The following is a 21,999-nucleotide window of genomic DNA, read 5'->3' on the forward strand; positions in this document are numbered from 1 at the left end:
TTAACTGTACAGTCATACCATCCTTTTCTGGAATGTCATCATAACTCCAAACCCTGAATTCTGGCCCAAATTTCATGGAACTCCTGTTTCCTGTAGAACCATTGGCCCTAATCTGTCATGTCCAACAATAGAGCTCTTCTTAAATGAGCACTTCTTTTCCATGTAGCCTGCTTGTAGTACATTGGCAACACAACTGTCAGTGATTTTTATCCCATGAATTCTTCACCCAAGTCACCAACTCTTGCAGGCTAGACTTCACAAAGTTTCCATTAAATCAAATATTAATTGAAGATGTAAGAGATAAGAGTGGCAACAAAAATGATGATAGTTGGGCCGGGGATTTAGCTCAGTGGTGCCGCTGTCTGCCTCAGAAGTGCAGGGTCCTGAGTTCGATCCCCTGTACCAAAATAATAATAATAATAATGACAAGAATGGTGGTACACACAAAAGTAATGAAAAACTGTAGGCATTAAAATCCAGAAAACATTTTTTTATTTCACACGAGTGCATTAAGTATGACCATTACAACACACCACGTATTGAATTATTAAGATTCATATTAGACACAACTACATCCCTTCAGTATCAAGTGCACACCCAGAAGTGTGAATTTCATGGTAATTATATTTAAATTGTGTGTGTGTGTGTGTGTGTGTGTGTGTGTGTGTTGCTGGGGTTCAAACCCAGGCTTCCAGCATGCTAGCCAAGCACACTACCACAGAGCTACTTCCCTACTCCTGTACTTTAAATGTTTTAAGGAACTACTATACTGTTTTTCAAGTGGCTGGACCATTTTTTTTGTCTTTTAAAATTTTTTTTGCGGTACCAGGGATAGAACTCAGGACCTTGTGCTTGTGAGGTAGGCAGCGGCACCACTGAGCTAAATCCCCAGCCCTATTTTGTTTTTTTTGAGACAGGGTATCATATTTAGCATTACTCAGACTGGGCTCAAATTGGAATCCTCCTGCCTCAGCATCCCAGAATGCTGGGATCACAGGTATGTACCACCACGCCCATGCCCAGCTAGGAAACAGTCTTTTAGTTGGAGGTGATTGTCCTTGTGGACTTTATGGTTTATTTATTATTATTATTTGGGGTGTTTTTTTGAAACAGGATCTTGCCGTGTAGCTCAGGCTGGCCTTGAGTGCACTATGTAGCCCAGGTTGGACTTGAACCTGCTGCGATCCTCCTTCCTCACCCTCCCAGGACTGCTGGGATTACAGGTGTATGCCACCATACCTAGCTGTATGTTGTAAAATTTTATTTTAAATCTGATTAGCTACTGATTTTTGTCAGTGCTCTGGGTATAATGTTTCATAGGTTTTTGAGTTTCTTTGTTTTACTGTTAGCTTTATTATTCTTTAATACAGGATTTTACAGAACAGAAGCCTCAAGAATGGTTATATGATATTGTGATAAGAAATGCCTATTAAAAAGCCGATTAAAAAGACATTAATGGCCTGGGATTTAGCTCAGTGGTTCCGCCACCTGCCTCACAAGCACAAGGACCTGAGTTTGAGTTTGATTCCCCGGTACCAAAAAAACAAAACAAAACAAAAAGACATTTATGATGAGCTGGGCTCAGTGGTGCACGCCTCTGATCCTAGCACTCAGGAGGCTGAGGCAGGATTGGCTATCCTGGACTGCATAGTGAGAACTTGTCTCAAAAAAAACAGAACAAAAAATGACATTTACGATAAGATACCTCTGGCTTTAGGTTGCATGGTTTTCCAAAGACCAGATCTTTGGGTTCAACATCTTCAGAGAGGAAACAATCTTGGGAGGTGGAGTAGTGGTGGTAGAAGGGCAGTTTCGTTTCATTTCTTTTCTTTTTTAAAAATTTTCTGAGACAGGCTCTTATCATGTAGTTCAGGATGGTCTTTAACTCATGTAGCCCAAGCTGGCCTCTAACTCATGGCAGTCCTCCTGCCTCAGCCTCGAAAGTGCTAGGATTACAGGCTTGTGCCACCACACCCAACAATATTTGTTTCTTAATAAAACTAATCTTTTTAGCTCTCCCTGTATTCCTGTTTTCAGAGATAACAGGGTTTCCAGTTCCAGAGCTTTTTTGAGATCTCATGGGACTAAATGAGTTTGCTTCTATTCCCTATTACCATCAGCCTAGTTTTTCAGCTTTTGTGGTTTACTAAAACAGGTATAATTTTGTCCCAAAGTTTACTTGCTTTTTCCTTTTACATATTGATTGATTGTTTTTTTTCCCCTCGGTACCAGGGATTGAATTTAGGACCTTGCGCTTGCCAGACAAGCGCGGTGCCAACATCCCTGGCCCAGTTGATTGACTTTTATGAGGTAGAGTCTTTCTGTGTAGTTCAGGCTGGCCTTGAGTTCACTATGGAGCCTAGGCTGGCCTTGAAATCAAGATGATCCTTCAGCCTCATTCTCCATGGTGTTGGAATTATAGGTGTGTACCACCATGCTGTTGGGATTGGTGGGTTGAAGGGAGGCCTGGTCAGGTAAGGTTCCCAAAGAAAAGAACATGCATGGAGCAGAGATCACAGAAAAAGCAGGAACCAACCTGAATTCCCAGCATCAGAGCATGAGAGAGCTGCAGCTCTACAGCTTAAGAGCTTCATGTCTTTTTTTGTTTTTTTAAAGTTCAGGCTGGCCTTGAACTCACTATGTAGCCTAGGCTAGCCTTGAACTTGCAGTGATCCTCCTGCCTCTGCCTCCCAAGTGGTGGGATTACAGGCGTGTGCCACTGCGCCCAGCTAGAGCTGCATGTCTTTATCAGTTTTTCTGAGACACATACAAAACAACTGTGAGACCTTGCATAGCCATGGTGCATGTGTGATCATCAATGCTGATTCATTATTATAAGAAACTCCATCGTGGGCCTGTGCTGAATGACAGACTTGTGTCCTCAGATGCCCTCAAGTGCCCTCAGATACCTGGGCTTTGACACATCTGCCAGCAGCCCCCTACACATGCCCAGCTGCTTTTATGTTTTATTTTTTTGTTTTTGAGACAAGGTCTCCCCGTGTAGCCCAGGCTGACCTTGAACTCACCATGTAGCCCCAGCTGGCCTTGAACTTACAAACCTCCTTTCACAGCTTCCCAGGTGCTGGGATTATAGGTATGCGCCCCCATGCCTGGTTTATGCCCAGCTGCTTTTAATGAAACTTTGGGAAGAAGTGGAGGCAAAAGGTCATATTGAATCTGGCATATTTATCTGGAAAAATTTAATTATGAATGAGATCAAACCTATAAAAAAAAACTAAAAGACACACATGTACCTGCCATATTTAGTAGATATTAATGTTTTGTATTGACTTTTTTTTTTTTCCTACTGGGGATCGAACTCGGGACCTTGTGCTTGCAAAGCAGGCGGTGGAACCACTGAGCTAAATCCCCGGCCCTTTGTATTGATTTTTAAATTATTTATTTATTTAAAAATCCAAAATGTGTTTATTGGGATGGCTTCCCATTCATCTTGACTCAGGGTTCTGTTAGTGCTGCTTCCTCCTGAAGGAGCATCTTTCTGTGAGCCTTACTTTTCCTTCTATAGGCTGCCAGAGGACAGTGGAGCAGCCAAGACACAAAACTACCATCTGTGCATGGCTAAAGACTGTGGTGATTTTATAGCATCCTGGGCTCTTCACGCCCATGAAGTAGGAATTGGGGCTCTGCACCAGGTGCTTCTTCTTGTGCTTCCTCTTCTCTGGAGAGGGATGAAGGAGATCTTTTGTGAAAGGCATGTTCTCTTGGGAGGTCATCACCCTGGAAAGGGTGTATTCATTTATGTACGTATGTATGTATGTATGTATGTTTTTTTGTATGTATGTTTTGAGACAGTGTCTCACTATGTTGTTCAGGCAATTCCCTGTCAATGTGTTTTTTGTTGTTTTTTTTTGGTACCAGGGATCGAACTTGGATCCTTGCGCATGCGCAGCAGGTGGCGAAACCACTGAGCTAAATCCCCTGCTACAGTGTTTGTTTTTTTTTTTTTTTGGTACTGGGGATCAAACTCAGGACCTTCCGCTTGCAAGGCAGGCAGTGGAACCACTGAGCTCCAAATCCCTGGCCCAGTGTGTTTTGTATTTACAATCTCCATGTTAATTATCTGCAAATACCATGTTGCCCTTGTACTCCATTCCCACTTCAGTTTTACCATCACTGGCTTTCTTGGTACTCCATTGAGGAAAAGTCTGACAATGCTGCAGGCTACTGGTTCCTCAGATCTGGAGCAGCGACTGCAGGCCCAAACCTTTGAGCATTAAGAGAAATGGTTTCATATATTGGCTTTCTAAAGAGAATAAAAATTGGCTGATGCAGATACACATAGTACCTCTCTCTTTTTTTTTTTTTTTTGTACCGGGGATCGAACTCGGGACCTTGTACTTGTGAGACAGGTGGTGGAACCACTGAGCTAAATCCCCGGCCCCATAGTACCTCTCTTTAACTTTCTCCTTTTCCCGTACATCATTCACTTTTTTTTTTGAGACAGGGTCTTGCTTTGTAGTGCAGGCTGGCCTTGAATTCGCTATGTAGCCCAGGCTGGTCTGGAACTCTTGCCAATCCTGTTTTAGCCTCCCAAGGGCTGGGATTACAGGCATGTGCCACCACATCTCACTGTTGTGCATTGTTATAGTATATTTAAATTATAGTATGTATATATATAATATATAACATAATATATACTATGTATTATAATTTATATCTAATTAATATATATGCCATATATATTTAATATATAATATGTAGTGTATATATTATAGTATATTTATACTATACTGTAGTATAGTGTATACTGCCAATATATGTAAGACCATAACAACAGTCTTTTGGGAAATACAGTCTGTATTCTTAGATAACTCACCTTTTTCATTCAGCATTTTATTTATTTTTATTTATTTTTATTTTTTATTTTTTTCAGCGTTTTCATTTAAATTCTAGGATCCTCTGCAGTTTATGAGGGGTCACTTCATGATAAAGCTATCATTAGCTGAAAATGCGTTTAGTACTTGTTAGCCCAAATGAACATAATAGTGCAGTTTTTACTAAATGTATATTACTTTTAAACCATCATAAAGTGAAAAGTCCTACGTTGAACCATTGTAAGTTGGGGACCATTGTATTAGACCTTGTTTTGGTACCGGGGATTGAACCCAGGGAGTGCTGAGCTGTTTCCTGTCCTTTCTGGCTTTTGAGTCACGGCCTAGCTATGTAGTTTAGGCTGGCCTGAAACTCACTCTGTGTCCCACGCTGGCCTCAAACTCAACAGTCCTCCTACCTCAGCCTCCTGAGTGCTGGGATTACAGGGGTGTACCACCATGCCTGACCCCATTCTTCTCTTCAATTTTATTATTATTATGTTTTTCTTTTTTTTTCTTGTACCAAGCATCGAACTCAGGACCTTGCACTTGCCAGACAGGTGCAGCACCACTGAGATAAATCCCCAGCCCCTCTTAAATTTTATTTTGAGATAGGGTCTCATTAAGTTGCCCAGGCTGACCTCCAACTTGTGATTCTCCTGCCTCAGCCTGCTGAGTACTTGGGATTACAGGCATGTGCCACTATGTCTGGCTATATTAGACATCTTTCTCCATAGAAACTCATTTTATTAACTGAATTATCCATTTACCTTCTAATGGATAATTTTTACTTACCTTAATCTGGGTTCTTTATTGCTCTAAAAGCAGCGTTTTCTTATTTTTTTAAAAAGTACCTTTTCAGTTAAAATTTTGACTTTGCTAGGTGGTGGTGTATACCTATAATCCCAGTACTGAGGAGGCTGAGGAAGGAGGATCTCCATGAATTCAAGGCCAACCTCTGGACTACATAGTGAGTTCAAGGGCAGGTTGAACTACATGGGGAGACCTTATCTCAAAAAACTGTTTTTGTTTGTTTGTTTTACTTAAAAGTATATTTTGGGAAATACCCAGGAATAAGGGATAGAAATAGTTTGATATTTTAAACTTATTTTCTCTCAGTCCCTAATAGTATCTTTTTTTTTTTGGTACCAGGGATTGAATTTGGGACCTTGTGATTGTGAGGCAGGTGACAGAACCATTGAGCTAAATCCCTGGCCCCTTTCTTTTCTTCTTGTTTTTGTTTATTTTTGGTTCTAATGCTATCAGTTTTGTTCATAAGTAACTTGGATAATGGGCCCTATTTCTTTTATGTTTTAACTTTTTTGTTTTGTTTTGTTGAGACAGGATCTTTTGTAGTTTAGGCTGGCCTTGAGCTTACTATGTAGTCCAGGCTAGCCTTGCATTCGAAGTGATGCCCCTCCTCTCAGCCTCTTGAGTGCTTGGATTACAGGTGTGCGTGTCATGCAGGGCCAAAATACATTTTGAGTGTTGACTTCCCCTTGTGGTCAGTTTACTTCTTCCTGTGGGGTAGGATTAACTTTTTTACCCTTGACACACTCTGCTAATTTTTTCTCAATCAATATTGACTTCTTTATATATTAGGAGGATATAAATATTTCATTGCTGAACCAGGTAATATACTGTAATTATATTTCTTTGATGTGTACTTTTTTTTCATTCCTGTAATTAGTGGTTGCTAAGTTTATATGTTTAGTTTCTGCTTGCCCCTGTTTGTTTCTTCTGCAAGTTTAGAGATTTAAAACTTTTGATCTGAAAGAGTAAAACTCTTTTCATTTAAATCACATGTAAACTTTATATACAGTCCCTCTGTCTCATACCCATCATTCTTAGAGCCCTTTATTACCCTCTATTCCTCTTATCGGAACTCTAGTGTTCTTGGGGTTTGTGTACAGCAATCAGATGATGCCTGTAGATTCTCTTTTCATTTTGTCCAAGGGTTTTTCTTTTTTTTGGTACTGAGGATCGAACTCAGGACCTTGCGCATTTTAGGCAGGTCCTGAGCTAAATCCCTGGCTCCAAGGGATTTTCTTTTAACTTTGAACTTCTTTATTTAGAATGCTGTAGTCTGTCTTTTTTTTTTTTCTTTAATGTGTGACTTTTTAACCCAGTGTTTGCTTAAAAGTTACCTCCCTTAGCTGGGCATGGTGGTGCACTCCTGCAATTCCAGCAATCCGGGAGATAGATCATAAGTTTGAGCCCAGGCTGGGCAAGTTAGTGACTTAATGAGACCTATCTCAAAATAAAAAAAGAAATAAAACAAGACTAAGATTGTAGCTTGGCATGAGGGCCCTGGGTTCAATCCCCAGTACCAAAAAAAAAGAAAAAAGAAAATTTCATAGTCCTTCTAACTCGCTATTCTGAGGTGGCTTTTATGTGCTATATGTTTGTATGTTTTTATCTCTTCATTTACTTTTTTGTTGTTTTTTAGCACTAGACTAAGTTCTGGTACTCAGTATTCCTCAGATAGGAATGAATGCTTAAGTGATTACCTCTAGACACAGTGAAGATTTAAATGCCATGGCTTATGTGATCTTGTTGGCTTTTATTTGTCTAGCATGCAGTTGGTAAAATGTAGCCCATGGACCAAATCTGGTCAGGTGCTTGTTTTTATAATATGGCTGTGCTCATTTGCTCATTTGTTTATGTATTGTCGTCTATGACTGCTTTCATGATAAAATAGCAGTTGCATAGTTGTGACTAGTATAGTGTTTAAAGCCTGGAAAGCCTAAAATACTTATTTGATAGTGGAGATTGAACCCAGGACCTTTACACTGAGCTACATCTCCAGCTCTTTCAACATACAAAGAATTTATTTACTTGTTTATGAATGACTGAATGAGAGGGTCTCACTGTGTAGTTCAGGGTGGCCTTGAACTTGCTGAGATCCTTCTTAGTCACCTGAATGCTGGGATTACAGGCATGCCTGACCATTTTTTTCTTTGTTTTTTTTTTGAGACAAATTGTAACCCACTTACCTCAACCTCCCAGAGTTGTGGGGCTGTAAGCAGAGTTCAATGAATACAGCACTGGAGGAAGATCTTAACAACCAGTCAGCTGGGATTGTAAAATGTAGCTTGTAGGGTTCAGCCCCAGCATTGCAATGCATGGAACAGAAGGGTGGATTTGGAGTTGAGAGATAATTGGCAAAGTATTTTTTTTTTTTTGGTACTGGGGATTGAACTCGGTTCCTTGCGCTTGCGTAGCAGGCGGCAAAACCACTGAGCTAAATCCCTGGCCCAGCAAAGTATTTCTTTCCCCCAAGCTACACATGTTAAAAATCTGTTGTTAATCAGTAATTAAATAAACTAAGATTTATTCTGTTTGTTGAAAGCAAAAGAATTAAACTGAAGTACAATATTTGCATTTGGGAATATAGGCTTTAATTTGAAATATTGATTTTTATATTGGTTTAGCATTTATTAATAATTAAATGTTTTCTTTATTTTAGTATCAGATATAGAAGGTGGTGATGGACTGCAGCTCAGAAAGGAACATACTCTCAAAATATTTGCTTATATCAATTCCTGGACACAGAGGTATGCATCTTTAGGTATTCTGAAAATTAACTTTGTGAGTTGTGTTTTAAAGTGCCTTTGCTAGTCATTAGATTTTCCTTTAGGATGTTGAATTGGATACTTCTAGCATAAATGACAGTTTATCAGTACTTAACAAATCTTACCCTTACTCATGGAGCTGATCTGATCATGATTGTTCTTTTAAGACATGAATATAAAAATTGATTTCTTTCCTTTTACCTTATCTTCATTATTTAGCAATATGGGAATGACTGAAATTTTGAAAAGTGATTATTTTGATCTAAAGGCTTGTCACAGACTGAAGCCTTTAAAATACCAGTATTGTGGTAGGAAACACTTTGGAAGCTCTTTGCTATTCCTTTTCCTCAATACAGTAATTATATATAAGACCCGGTTTTTTTGCGGTACCAGGCGTTGAACTCAGTACCTTGCACCTGCCAGGCAAGTGTGGCACCATTGAGCTAAATCCCCCCGGCCCAGACCTGTTTTTTTTTTTTTTTGGTACCAAGGATTGAACTCGGGACCTTGTGCTTGCGAGGCAGGCACTGGAACCACTGAGCTAAATCCCCCGGCCCAGACATATTTTTAAATAGTATATATAATGAGAATGTAATGAATAAAACTTCAGTGATCACAATTGTTAATGTAACCAAACTTTATAGAAAGGATTGCAAGTTCTTAGTCATGAGTGATTTTATTTTATTTTTTATTTTTGGTACCTGGGATCAAACTAGGGACCTTGTGCTTTCGAGGCAGGCTGCGGAACCACTGAGCTAAATCCCCGGCCAGCCCTTGAGTGATTTTAACTAGTCATGGCTGCTAATCTTCTTTGCAGTGCTGGATATTGAATCCAGGGTCTCATGTATGTTAGGCAAGCACTGTCCCTGAGCTAGAGCCCCAGTCTACTAATAATCTTTTCACCTGTGTGCCAATCCAACTTAAACTTAGTCCTTCTAAAAATATTTAAAGCACAATGAACATGTTAAATGCACTGACACATACCTGAATGTTCTGAGGCATATAGTCTAGCTGATAATAGGATAGCAGAGTAGTTTAGTTTCAAATCTCATTTGCTGTACATTAAAAATTTTGCTTTTATTCTGTTAATGAAATATGACATATATTTGATATATATGTCATATATAGATATATTTGTACCAAAGTTTTAGTTATTTAAATCATAATTGATACCTTTTTTCTGAATATCAGAAAAATTTCTTTTGATTGAGTTTAGCAGTGGTTGCTAATCTTTTCATTGTAAGTGGAATAGCTGATGGATATTTTCATAATACTAACATTTTAATTTAAAATTGATATTTGCTGAGAAATGTTACATTGAGTCCTAACTTTGAATTGTACCTACAGCTAGGTGGCAGCATGATATACTAGGAAAAACTCACACTTCTAATTTCAAGATCTAAAGTAGGCCACTGGTTAAAATGAAATCCAGAGATGGAGATTTAACTCAGTGGCGCACTGCCTGCCTGGCAAGTGCAAGGTCCTGAGTTGGATCCTTGGGACCGGAAAAAAGAAAAAAAAAAGAAATCCAGAGAAATAAAATAGTTTTCCTAAAGTTACTGGTGGACTTGGAGTGGAAATTATGTATTGTAGTTTCATTTTGTATCCTGGATGCATTTTTTTTCTTTTTTTGAGACGGGGCTAGCTGTGTAGTTCAGGTTGTCCTTGAACTCAGGAATCCCTTTGCCTCAGCCTACGTCTCCCTCAGCCTCTGAGAGTGATGGGATTACAGGTGTGCATCACCCAGCTTCTGGATGCGTAATCTTGATCTCAGTATTCAGAATTTTTAGACTAGACTTTGGGATGGGAATGAAATTATATTTTGATATGTACAGTTTTAGGCAGTAATTCCTAGTTTTCATGAGATTACAGTGTTTGCCAACCAACTAATGACAGCCCCTCCTTTATCTCATTCTGCCAAGAGTGTAGTGGTTGGAGTGTGGCCTTGGAGTGAGAAAGAGGAGGATTAAAGTCCTTGTTTCATAACTTATGAACTGAGTTATTGTGACAAATGAGTTTCTGTAAGCTCTCATTTCCTCATTTGTGAAATGACAATACTGATATAGCTGCTATAATTTTACTGAGGATGTGTGGAAACAGTGCTTCCTCAGCATATTTGATGAACTTATAAGCACCGATTTTAATTAAAATTTTAATGCTTATTTTGGAAAATAAAATATAAATTGACTAGTATGTAATATAAACTAAAGCCTGAAGTGCAAAACTAAAAAGTGTAGTTTGTAACATTTACAGTTCTGTTCATATGTAAGTATGAGATGTTTTAGCTGGTAGTAATAAAAGTAGAATGCTGTTACACTCTTACGTTGGTAAAAAGGAGAAGGGAGAAAAAGAAAATATTTAGTTGAGGCCAGGCACAGTGTTGTATGATTGTAATCTCATCTAGTGGGAGGCTGAGGCAGGAGGACTGCAAATTCAAGACTAGCCTGGAAAATTTAGCAAGACCCTGTTTCAAATAAGAAGGCCTATAGCTCAGTGCCAGACCCCTTGCTTAGCATGTCCAAGGCCCTGAATTTAAACTCTAATACAAACCCCCCCCCCAAAACCTTAAAACAAAAAACAGTTAAGCAAACAAAAAGCACACATTAGGGCTTTATAGAAGTAATACTTTCCCATTCTTTTTCACCTTCCCTTGTTATTTTCTTGAGCTTCAGAAAATGTTGCCTAATTAAGATTGTAATTCTTTTTATTTATTTTGAGACAAGGTCTTGACTGAGTAGTTTAAGGCTGACTTGAATTCACTATATAGGCCAGACTGGCTTCAAACTTGGTGGCCATCCTCCTTGCCTCAGCCTCCCAAATGCTGGGATTACACATGTGCCACCATACCTGGCTTTTTTTTTTTTTAAAGATTGTGATTTTTATAGGTGATAAATAGCTATCAATAGTTGATCTGCAAAAGATTCTTAACTTCAGGCCCATAAATGGACCTTAATGCACTAATATTTTTGTTAGTTTTCTGGAAGAAAGTGGTAATACCATTCATAAAATTATCAACAGGAAACTAGATGTGGTGGTGCACGCCTATAAATCCCAGCCCTTGGGAGACTGAGGCAGGAGGATCTCCTTGAGTTTGAGGCCATCCTGGACTCTACATAGTGAGACTCTGTCTCAAAAAACACATATATATTTATACATTTATTAACAGGGCTAGATACATGGCTCAGTTGTAGCTCACTTGCCTGTTGTGCATGAGGCCCTGGATTTTATCACCAGAACTGTAATAAAAAAATCAGTGAAATGGGGCTGAGGGTATAGTGTAGTTCAGTGGTAAAGCATTTGTGGATAATCAATGGAGATCATTGGTGGTCGAGATTCCTCTGATATATTTACTAAAATATAAAGGAAAATGTTCAATTAAAATATAATGTCAACAAGAATTTACTATTTATAAGCATTATGAAGATTTTAATATTTTATATTTGTTTTACTTATCATTTGAATGAGATATTGTAAGAAAAAACTTTGATGAAATACATTCATTTTCCCATAGCAACAGCTGGTGACTTTGTGAATGTCCTTGGTTTGAGATAATGATTAATAGTTTAAAATTTTATATAAATGTGATTTATTATATATATTTTATAATCTGACTTTCTATGTGCTGCTGTGATTAGTCTTTCTATCTTACATCAAATATTAAGCTATAACATCTTTCTTTTTTGGTTGTACTGGGCATTGACCGAGGGAGCGCACTGAGCTGTATCTACCTGCCCCCCTCCCCTTTTTTTTTTTGGTACTCTGGATTGAACTTGGGACCTTGTGATCAAGCGGCAGAACCACTGAGCTATTTTCCCAGGCCCTGTATCTACCCCTTTTTTATTTTTTATTTTGAGACAGTATTGGTACATTACTCAGACTGGCTCTGAATTTGTAATCCTTCTGCCTCACCCTCCAGAATAGCTGGGATTACAGTTATAACTACTTTATTTATTATTTTCTTAGTAATCGGGAGTGAGATAGAAAGAAAATTAATTTAGAGAACAGAGTGATGGAGGGCCAAGAATTTAGCTCAGTGGTTTCAGCACCTGCCTTGCAAGCACAAGGTCCCAAGTTTGATCCCCGGTACCAAAAAAAAAAGTACTTGGAGAACAGAGTGAAAGGGAGAATAAATTAAAGAATGTAAAAAAGTTGAATATAAATTAGGGAAAGACTAAGAGTCGGAAAGGAATGTTGTATAATAAAAGTATTAATATCACAGCGTGTCCTTCATGTTGGTAGTGTCACTGTTTATTTATTTATAGTTGTTTGAGACAGAGTCTCGATGTACTTAAAGATGGCTTTGAACTCACTATGTAGCCCATCCAGGCTGGCCTCAAACTCTTAGCGAACCTCCTGTCTCAGCCTCCCAAGTGCTAGGAGCATAGGTATGCGCCGCAACATCTGGCGACTTGTTTTAAACTTGTTATAAAATAGATTTAGCTGTGTATCTTGTAAATTCTATATTTAGAGCTTGCTGTTATTGGGTAGCTTGTTTCTAAAAAGTGGCTTGCCAACTAAATGTTACGGAGTTCTGGATTGCTCTCCTCTCCTTCTAGAGTTGGATTTCAGGTTCTTCTCACCTCAGACAAAGAATTGAATGCAGAGTTTATTCAAAAAAACAAAAATGAAGAATGAGAGAGAAACTAGCTCTACAGAATAAGCTTGGACTGAGTGAATAGAAAAAAGAGGGAGAGAACAAAGATAAAAGTACATGTTACGTCAGAGAAACTTATCATGGGCTATCAATTACAATAGGACCTCTCCTTGTGGCTACCTTTCTTTTATATTGTCCAAATCTCAAGGAAACTCGGGAGAACTTCTCCATCCAGGTCTTGAGAGGCAGTGCTGAGATCCCATGCCTCATGTTGATGTCATGTCTAGGACATGCTATTCAAAGCCTGCTCCAGTTCTTTGAGAAGCTCATGGGTGGGGCTTTGGAAACTTCTGTGCTCCTGTCCTGGGATCTTGTAGAGAACAGCACTGCCCCCTGCCCTAGTTTTTGCCACGCCCTAATCTCCTATCTCATTGCTGTCTCCTGCCTGTCTACTTTTTAAAACTCAGGATTTCTCTCTAACAAGAACTATGAATGCTAGGCAGAATGTGGTTTTATCAAATGTTTTTGGGTTTTTTTCTTTTTTGGGTACTGGGGATCAAACTCGGGACCTTGCGCTTTCAAGGCAGGCACCAGAACCACTGAGCTAAATCCCTGGCTCCATTTTCACTTTTTTTCTTGTGCCTTCCTTCCTTTCTTCCTCCCTCCTCCCTTGTTCCCCTTCCCATTTGAACACTCTTCCCATTTCCCAATATCCATTATACATTTCAGTCCTTATTTCTGCATTCAGTTTCTCACACCAGAGAAACAATGCAGTATTTAAACATGTGTGTCTGATTTATTTCACTTAAGAGTATGGTCTCAAGGTCCATCCATTTAGCTATCAATGTCTGAAGCTCTTTCTTCTTTATGGCAGAGTGTAGTACTCCATTGTATAAAAAAAAAATCTTCTTTATCCACTTGTCAGTTGATGGGCATTTGGGCTGTTTCCAAGATTTAGCTGTTACAAACTGTGCTGTTATGAACATGGGTGTGCATATATCACTATGTAGGATGCTTTTAATTCTTTCAGGAAGATACCAAGAAGAAGTATAGCTGCCTCAAATGAAACCTCTAGTTTTAGTTTTTCGAGAAATCTTCATACTGAATTCCACAGTGGTTGCACCTGTCTACACTCGCACCAACATTGAAGAAGGATTCCTTTTTCCCCACAGCTCTTTCAGCATTTGTTATTGGTTGATTTCTTGATAGCTGCCATTCTTTCTGGAGTGAGATAGAGTCTCAGCATTGTTTTAATTTGCGTCTCTCCAATGACCAGTGATGTTGAACACTTTTTCATGTATTATTGTTTCTAATTCTTTATCTGAGAAGTGTCTTTTTATTTCAGATGCCCATTTTTGCAATAGGTCTTTAAATTTGAGGGATCTGATTTTTTTGAGTTCTTTATGTATTCTAGATAATAGTCCTTTATCTGAAGAGCTGGTAAAACATTTTTCCCACTCTGGGTTGTGTCTCCACTCTGTCGGTGGTTTCTCTCGCTGTGTAAAACCTTTTTAATAAGATGAGGTCCCAGTTGTTGATTCTTTGTAGTATTTCTTGTGCAGTCTGGGTTTTGTTCATGAAGTCTTTGCCTACTCCTATGTCCTCAAGCGTTCTACCTATTCTCTCTTCCAGCAGATTTAGAGTTTCTGTTTTACTATTTAGATCTTTGATCCATTTAGAGTTTAGGTTAGTGGATAGTGGTCTAGTTTTAATCTTTGGCGTGTGGAAACCCAGTTTTTCCAGCACCATTTATTAAAGAGGCTATCTTTCTTTCAGTGAAGGTGTTTGGCTCTTTTGTCAAAGGTAAGGTGGCTGAGTGTGTTTGGAATTGTTTCTGCATCTTCTAGTCTGTTGCATTGATCCTCAGGTCTGCTCTTTTGCCAGTACCATGCTGTTTTTATCACAGTAGCTTTGTAGTATAATTTTAGGTCCAGGGATTGTGATACCCTCTGCCTTGCCTTTGTTGCCCAGAATTGCCTTTGCTATTCTAGGTCTCTTCTGGTTCCAAATGAATTTTAGGATTGTTTTTTCTAATTCTGTGAGATATTCTGTTGGGATTGCATGGAATCTGTATTACAGTTTTGGAAATATGGCCATTTTCACTATATTGGTTCTTCCTATCCAAGAATAAGGGATATCTTTCCATTTTCTGGTATCCTCTTCAATCTCCTTTTTCAGAGTACTGTAGTTTTCAATGTAGAGGTCTTTTACTTCCTTTGTTACATCGATTCCTAGATACTTCATTTTTCTGGATGCTGTTGTGCAAGGGATTGTTTCTCTGATTTCTCTCTGTGAGTGTTATTTGTGTACAGGAAGTCTATTGACTTTTCAGTGTTGACTTTGTATCCAGCTTTGCCACTGAACTTGGTTATCAAATGTAAAAGTCTTCATGGAGTTTTTGGGGTATTCTATGTAGAGTATCATGACAGCCACAAATAATGATAATTTAACTTCTTCCTTTCCTATCTTTATTGTTTTATTTCTTTCTCTTATATGATTGCTCTGGCTAATGTTTCCAGAACTATATTGAACAAGAGTGGTGGCAGTGGATATCCTTGTCTCGTTCCTTTTTTTTAGAGTGAAAGCTTTCAGTTTTTATCCATTTAGTATGATGTTGGCTGTTGGTTTGTCATAGATGGCTTTTTATCGGATTGAGATAAAGACCATCTATACCAATTTTCTGTAGGGTCTTTATCACGAATGTGTGTTGGACCTTGTTAAATGCTTTTTCTGCATCTATTGAGAGGATTATATAGGTTTTTGTCCTTAGCTCTGTTAATATAGTATATTAAATTTATTGATTTGCATATGTTGAACCATCCCTGAATCGTTGGGCTGAGTCCGACTTGTTCATGGTATATAACCTTCTTTATGATTTGCTGCATTCTGTTTGCCAGTATCTTATTGAGGATTTTGCATCTATGTTCATTAGGGAGATTGGCCTGTAATTCTCCTTTTTGGTTGGATCCTTCTCTGGTTTTGGAATCAGGGCAATGCTTGCTTCCAGGAATTAATTTGGGAGTATTGCTTCCCTTTTAATTTCATTAAAGAGTGTGAAGAGTAGCGACATTAGGTCTTCTCTAAATTTCTTGTAGAATTCAGCAGTGAATCCATCAGGGCCAGGGCTTTTTATTGTTGGTAGTTGTTTTTTTTTTTTTTTTTTTTTTGTACCAGGGATGGAACTCAGCACCTCGCACTTGTGAGGGAGGCGGCGGCACCAGTGAGCTAAATCCCTGGCCCTTTGTTGGTAGTTTTTAATTACATATTCAATTTTATTGGCTGATATTGGTTTATTTAGAATTTCTATATCTTCTTTATGCAGTTTTGGTTATTGATATGTATCTAGGAATCTGTCCATTTTTTCTGTATTTTCTATCTTACCTAGAATACAGGTTATCAAAGTAGGTTTTGATGATCTTCTGCATCTCTGCAGGGTCTGTTGTGATCTCTCCCTTTTCATTCCTAATTGCATGGGTTTGAGACTTTTCTTTCGTTTTTTTTAATAAGGTTGGCTAAAGGTTTGTCAATTTTATTTAATCTTTCAAAGAGCCAACTCTTTGATTCATTGATTCTTTGTATTGTTTTCTTAGATTCCATTGCATTAATTTCTGCTCTGATTTTTTATACTTTCCTCCCTCATATGAGGTTTGGGCTTAACTTGCTTTTCTTTTTCTAGAAGCTTGCAGTTCAACATTAGGTTGTTTATTTGAGCCTGCTGTTTTCCTGATGTGAGAATTTACTGCTGTAAATTTCCCTCATAGGACTGCTTTCATTGCATCCCATAGGTTCTGGTATGTTCTACTGTCATTATTGTTTAATTGTAAAAATTGTCTGATTTCTTCTTTAATTTCATCTGTGACTCACTGGTTGTTCAGGAGGGTGTTATTTAATTTCCATGTGTTTATGAAGTTTTTGTGGTTTCTTTTGCCATTGATTTCCAGTTTCATTGTATTATGTTCTGATAATATACATGGGATAATTTCAATTCCTTTGCATTTACTTAAGCGTGTTCTGTGAGTTAGTATATGGTCTGTTTTGGAGAAAGTCCCATGTGTAGCTGAGAAGAATATATATTCTGATGTTGTGGGGTGGAACACTCTGTGGACATCTACTAAGTCCATTTGTTCAAAAGTTTGGTTCGTTATAATATTTCACCGTTGATTTTTTTTCTTCTATTTCTGGTACTGGGGATTGAAGTCCAGACCTTGTGCTGGTCAGGCAGGTGCAGTGCCACTGAGCTAAATCCCTGGCCCTAGTTTTTTGTTTGTTTTTTTTTTGTCTAGTTGATCTGTCTATATGTGACAGTGGTGCATTGAGGTCCCCCATTACAACTGTATTAGTGCTTATATAATTTTTTTATGTCCATTAATATTTGTTTTGTATAGTTGGGTTCACTGCTATTTGGTGCATATATATTTAGCATTGTTATCTCTTCCTCCTGTATTTTTCCCTTTACCACAATGTAGTGATCTTCTTTGTCTCTCTTAATCAGTCTTGGCTTGAAATCTACTTTGTTTGCAAATAGTAATGCTATCCCTGCTTTTTTCCAGGTTCCTGTCACATGGAATATTTTTTTCCATCCCTTGACTTTCAGTCTGTGAATTTGTTTTTAAATTAAATGTGTTTCTTGTATGCAGCATATTGTTGGATCTTGCTTCTTGATCCATTCTGCCAGACTGTTTCTTTTGAGTGGTGAATTGAGACCATTAACATTGATGGTTATGACTGATATGAATTGTCTTATCTCTGTCATGTTATTTTCCTGGTTTCTCTTTATTTCCTTTTCTGTTTAATTCTTGCCTTGCCTGGTGGGTTCACTCTGTTGGGGTTCATGGAGTTGTAATCCTTGTTGTCTCTTTCTGGAATCTCCTTCAGAACACTTTGGAGAGCTGGTTCAGTGGTCATGAATTTCTTCAGATGTTCTTTGTCATGGAAGTGTCTTATTTCTCCATCAGTTTTGAAGGATAGTTTTGCAGGTACCTCACTCTGGTTTGGAGGTTGTTTTTTTTTTAGGGGTTGAAATACTTCAAGTTCTCTTGACTTGAGAGTTTGTGTTGAGAAGCCTGCTGTGATTCTGATGGGCTTTCCTTTGTAGGTGATTTGTTTATTTTCTCTAACAGCTTTTAATATTTTGTCCTTGTGTTGAATTTCTGTAATCTTGACTATTATTTGCCTTGGGAAAGATTTTTTTTAATCATGGCTAATTGGGGTCCTGTAATTCTCTCACTTATCTGTACATCAAATTCTTTTTCCCTGTTTGGGAAGTTTTCTCCCTTCACTTCTGTGAACAGTTTTTTTTATGTCATGTGCACTGTCTCCTGTTTCTTCATTGACTCTGATCAGTCTTATGTTACTCTTCTTTGCATCATCTAGCAGCTGTTGGATTAATTTCTCATGGTCCTTTTTTTTTTGAGACAGTGTCTTGCTATGTATTTCAGGCTGGCCTCAAACTCATAATGCAGGCCAGGCTGGCTTCGAATTCACGGCAATCCTCCTGCCTCAGCCTCCTGAGTGCTGGGATCACAGGTGTGTGCCACCATACCTGGCTTGGTCCTTTGCTATTTTTAAGAAATTTCTTTTCCTGATCACTAACTGCAATCCTGTCTTCTATATCTGGTATTCTGTCCTCATATTGGCTCATTCTGCTGTGTATATTTTCAGTGGAGTTTTTAATCTCCTGGATATCTGTTTGAATTTGTTTCATGGATTCTATTTCTTTCTATGCTGGGTGTTCATGGCTTCCATAACATTCCTGAGCTCCTCTGTTTTCTTATCTGTATCTTTCATTCTGGTCACCATCTCTGTAATTATCTGGGAAATTATTTCTGCTTTGATTTTTTTGTAGAGCCTTATTCATCTGCTTTGTTATTTCTGCTGTTACCACTTCAGAGAGTGCAGGTGGGTGGCTTTCAGATTGTTCCACATCATTGCCCCCAGGGGTTTGCCTTTGGTGAGCTGAAAGTCTGTGGGAGTTGCATCTTGTTTAAGTGTCTTCTCATTTTTCTATTTTTTTTTTTTAAGTTTGATTCCTGAGTTGATACATGTAAATTGTTTATGGGGAGTAGCTTTATTGCCAGTATTCCGAATCCTTAGGAAATGAATACTTCTCAGAAGCAACTTCGAGGTGTAGCTAGCTTTTGGGTTTTGAGTCTGTTTCAAGATCCCAGCTCTTCAATTTATTGGGGATAAAAAGTTTCTGCCTACTTTGCCCAGTTGCTAATTGTTTGGCACTGGCCTATAGGTTTTTTTTTTTTTTTAAGACCCTTAGGCAATCTCAGTCTTGGTATATCAAGGAACAACTGATTAGCACAATTTTGTCACCTTGGCTAAAGTAGTACAATCAACAATAACAGTAGCATCAATTGGTTTTTTGTTTTTGTTTTTTTTTGTACGGGGTATCAAACTCGGGACCTTGTGCTTTCGAGGCAGGTGGCAGAACCACTGAGCTAAATCCCCAGCCCAACAGCAGCATCAAATACAGCCTAGGAAATGACAGATTGTAGCCCTTAATATGTCTATGTCTCTTTTACCCTTAGGGGAAAAGATTTAAAAATGGTTAGGGGGTAAAAATCAGAAATAAAAGAAAAGGAAGAGCTCAGAAGCAAGGCTGGAGGACAGACTTTAAGGAGACTGGTGAAGAAGACAGGTGGCAAAAAGGAAAAATAACTAAGAACAGAACAACAACAAAAAACTAGAAACTATTTAAACAATCAAGAAAAATACTAAACAAAATAAAACAAGAACGGGAAAGGAGGAAAAACAGAAATAAAAACGATTTTAAAACCCCAAAATGCCCAATTCAGGGTGTCTCTGCTGTCACTGTTAGACAATGTGGGCAAACAGAGTCCAGAGCCAAACTGATTAATCCTAGCAAGCTAGCTGCAGCTTCCCTGTGGGGTAGTGGATAATCCCAGCCAATCTGCCCCTTTAGTTCCTCTCAAGTTCAGGATGGTTTCTGGCTATGAGGCTAGAACCAGATTCTTTGACCCTACAACAGTCCATGTGTCTCCTGCCAGCTTGAACTCTGTTCCCTGACCTCCTGCTGACTTGAACTCAGCACCCACACCAAGGCACCGGAAGCCACTAGTTGGAGTCTGCCTGCAGCTGTTGAGTTCTGAGATTAGTAGGCCCTTCTCCAAGATGGCTACCAGCCAGTCACCCTCTTCTGTGTGAGGTCTCAACTTGGGTAACTTACCAGCTGTTGCAATTTGGTTTGTCCACTGCTCCGTTTCACTTTTGTTTTTCTCCGTGGAGGCCTTTGAGGTTGTCAGTAGTCACTGTGTCAGCAGGTTCTGCCCGCCATTCCCTAGCAGAGAGTCCAGGCTCTGGGAGAGAGCGCCACTTGGTACCTCCCTCCTCTTTTATTTTTTTTCCTCCCTCCTCTTTAAAGTCTCTCTTCACTCCCTGTAGACTTCACTTTGCACCTCAGATCCTTCCTGGGTCCCCAGGATCCACTTTGCTCCTCCTCCTCTCTCTGCTATATTCCACTATAAGGATACCAAATCTTGGAGAAGCTCTTTCTCTGCTGCTCACCACTCAGGCATCTTCCTGGAAGTTCTGTTTTTGTTTTTTGAGACTGGGTCTCCAGTATATAGTTCAGTCTGGCTTTGAACTCACTAGCCCAGACTGGCCTCAAGCTCACAGTGATCCTCCTGCCTCAGCCTCCTGGGTGCTTGGTTGATAGGCGTGCTCCTGGGCCTTTTCTTTTGTTTTTGTTTTTTGTTGGTTTTAGCAGATGTTTGTATCTTCATGCTAAAAATAGAACTATTTGTTTGGTTATTGGTTTGTGCCAAGGACTGAACCCAGGGCTTCACACTTGGTAGACAAGTGCTGTACCATTGAGCTAGATCCCCATCGCCAAAATATACCTTTTATGTTTGTCATTTGTGCTTACTATTTGAAGCTGTTTTTATTTTTTCACTGTTGTGATACTTTTAAAAAATAGTTTTAGAAGCTATTCCTTTTGAATAGTATAATGCATGATACTCTATAAGAGTCTGCCTTTTATTTTGGCATCAAGAATTTTGTTTGACTAGCTGAGCATGTTGATGCCTGACTGTAATCCCAGCATTTGGGAGGCTGAGGCAGGAAGATTGCTTTGAGTTCACTACACAGCAAGTTCAAGACCAGCCTGGACTACATAGTGAGACCTTGTCTCAAAAAAAAAATATTTTTTTTTGCTTGACTAGTGGGATATTGATATTGACTACTATTTAAAGTAGTGCTTTTCAGAAATTAGCTCATATATAAAACAATTTTTGCAGAGGCTAAATATCCTCTAGTAATAATCTTTTCATGATTACAACAGTATGAGGCTAGGGAAAATGTTAGATTGGAATATATGTTGATTAAATTCTAGAACCCAGATTGAAAAAAATTTCATCTTGACATGTATTTCCTTTATGAATGTTTATTGTTAATTTTATTAATTGAAGCTACATATCTTATGCTAGACATTTACAATTTTTTTTTTTTTTTTTTGGGTACCCCGGATAGAACTCTGGACCTTGTGCTTGCAAGGGAGGCAGCAGAACCATTGAGCTAAATCCCTGGCCCGGCACTTACAAGTTTTAAAAATCATTTCATACTTTTATTTTTATTTATTTGGTTTTCTCCTTTTGCAGTTCAGACTGGCCCTGAACTCACTCTGTAGCCCAGGCTGGCCTTGAACTTGCAGCAATCCTCCTGCCTCAGCCTCCCGAGTGCTGAGATTACAGGCGTGTGCCACCATACCTGGCTTCTTTTAAATAGGTGTTTGAGGTATTTTTTGAGGTTTTTTTTGGTACCGGGGATTGAACTCTGATCCTTGCCACTTGCACAGCAGGCGACCAAACCACTGAGCTAAATCCCCACCCCATCTTACTTTTAAATATAAACACTCAGGTGGCAGCATGTAACTCTTCTTGAGCAATAAGGCTGGGCATAGTGGCACATGCTTGTATTCTTACCACTGGAGAGGTGGAAGTAGGAGATTTGTGAGTTCCAGACCAGCCTGGAC

At 38.8% G+C, this 21,999-nt stretch overlaps 1 protein-coding gene and 1 pseudogene across 5 annotated transcripts in view; one reads left to right on the top strand and one right to left on the bottom strand.

The window, feature by feature from the left end:
* Usp34 (ubiquitin specific peptidase 34) overlaps positions 1 to 21,999 on the top strand; it is a 269,176-nt gene that overhangs the window by 17,870 nt on the left and 229,307 nt on the right. For all 5 annotated transcript variants that reach the window (XM_087216017.1, XM_087216020.1, XM_004867234.4 and 2 more), the window contains exon 2: positions 8,302 to 8,389. In XM_087216017.1, coding sequence (XP_087072143.1) covers positions 8,302 to 8,389 — 88 coding nt within the window. The remainder of the gene's footprint in view (positions 1 to 8,301; positions 8,390 to 21,999) is intronic.
* On the bottom strand, positions 3,468 to 3,722 carry LOC101696719 (small ribosomal subunit protein eS27 pseudogene; annotated as a pseudogene).

Source organism: Heterocephalus glaber, unplaced genomic scaffold, assembly GCF_053883595.1.
Source record: "Heterocephalus glaber isolate CG9 unplaced genomic scaffold, H.glaber_assembly_v1.0 deba00001457, whole genome shotgun sequence".
In the NCBI taxonomy this organism is placed as follows: Eukaryota; Metazoa; Chordata; class Mammalia; order Rodentia; family Bathyergidae; genus Heterocephalus; species Heterocephalus glaber.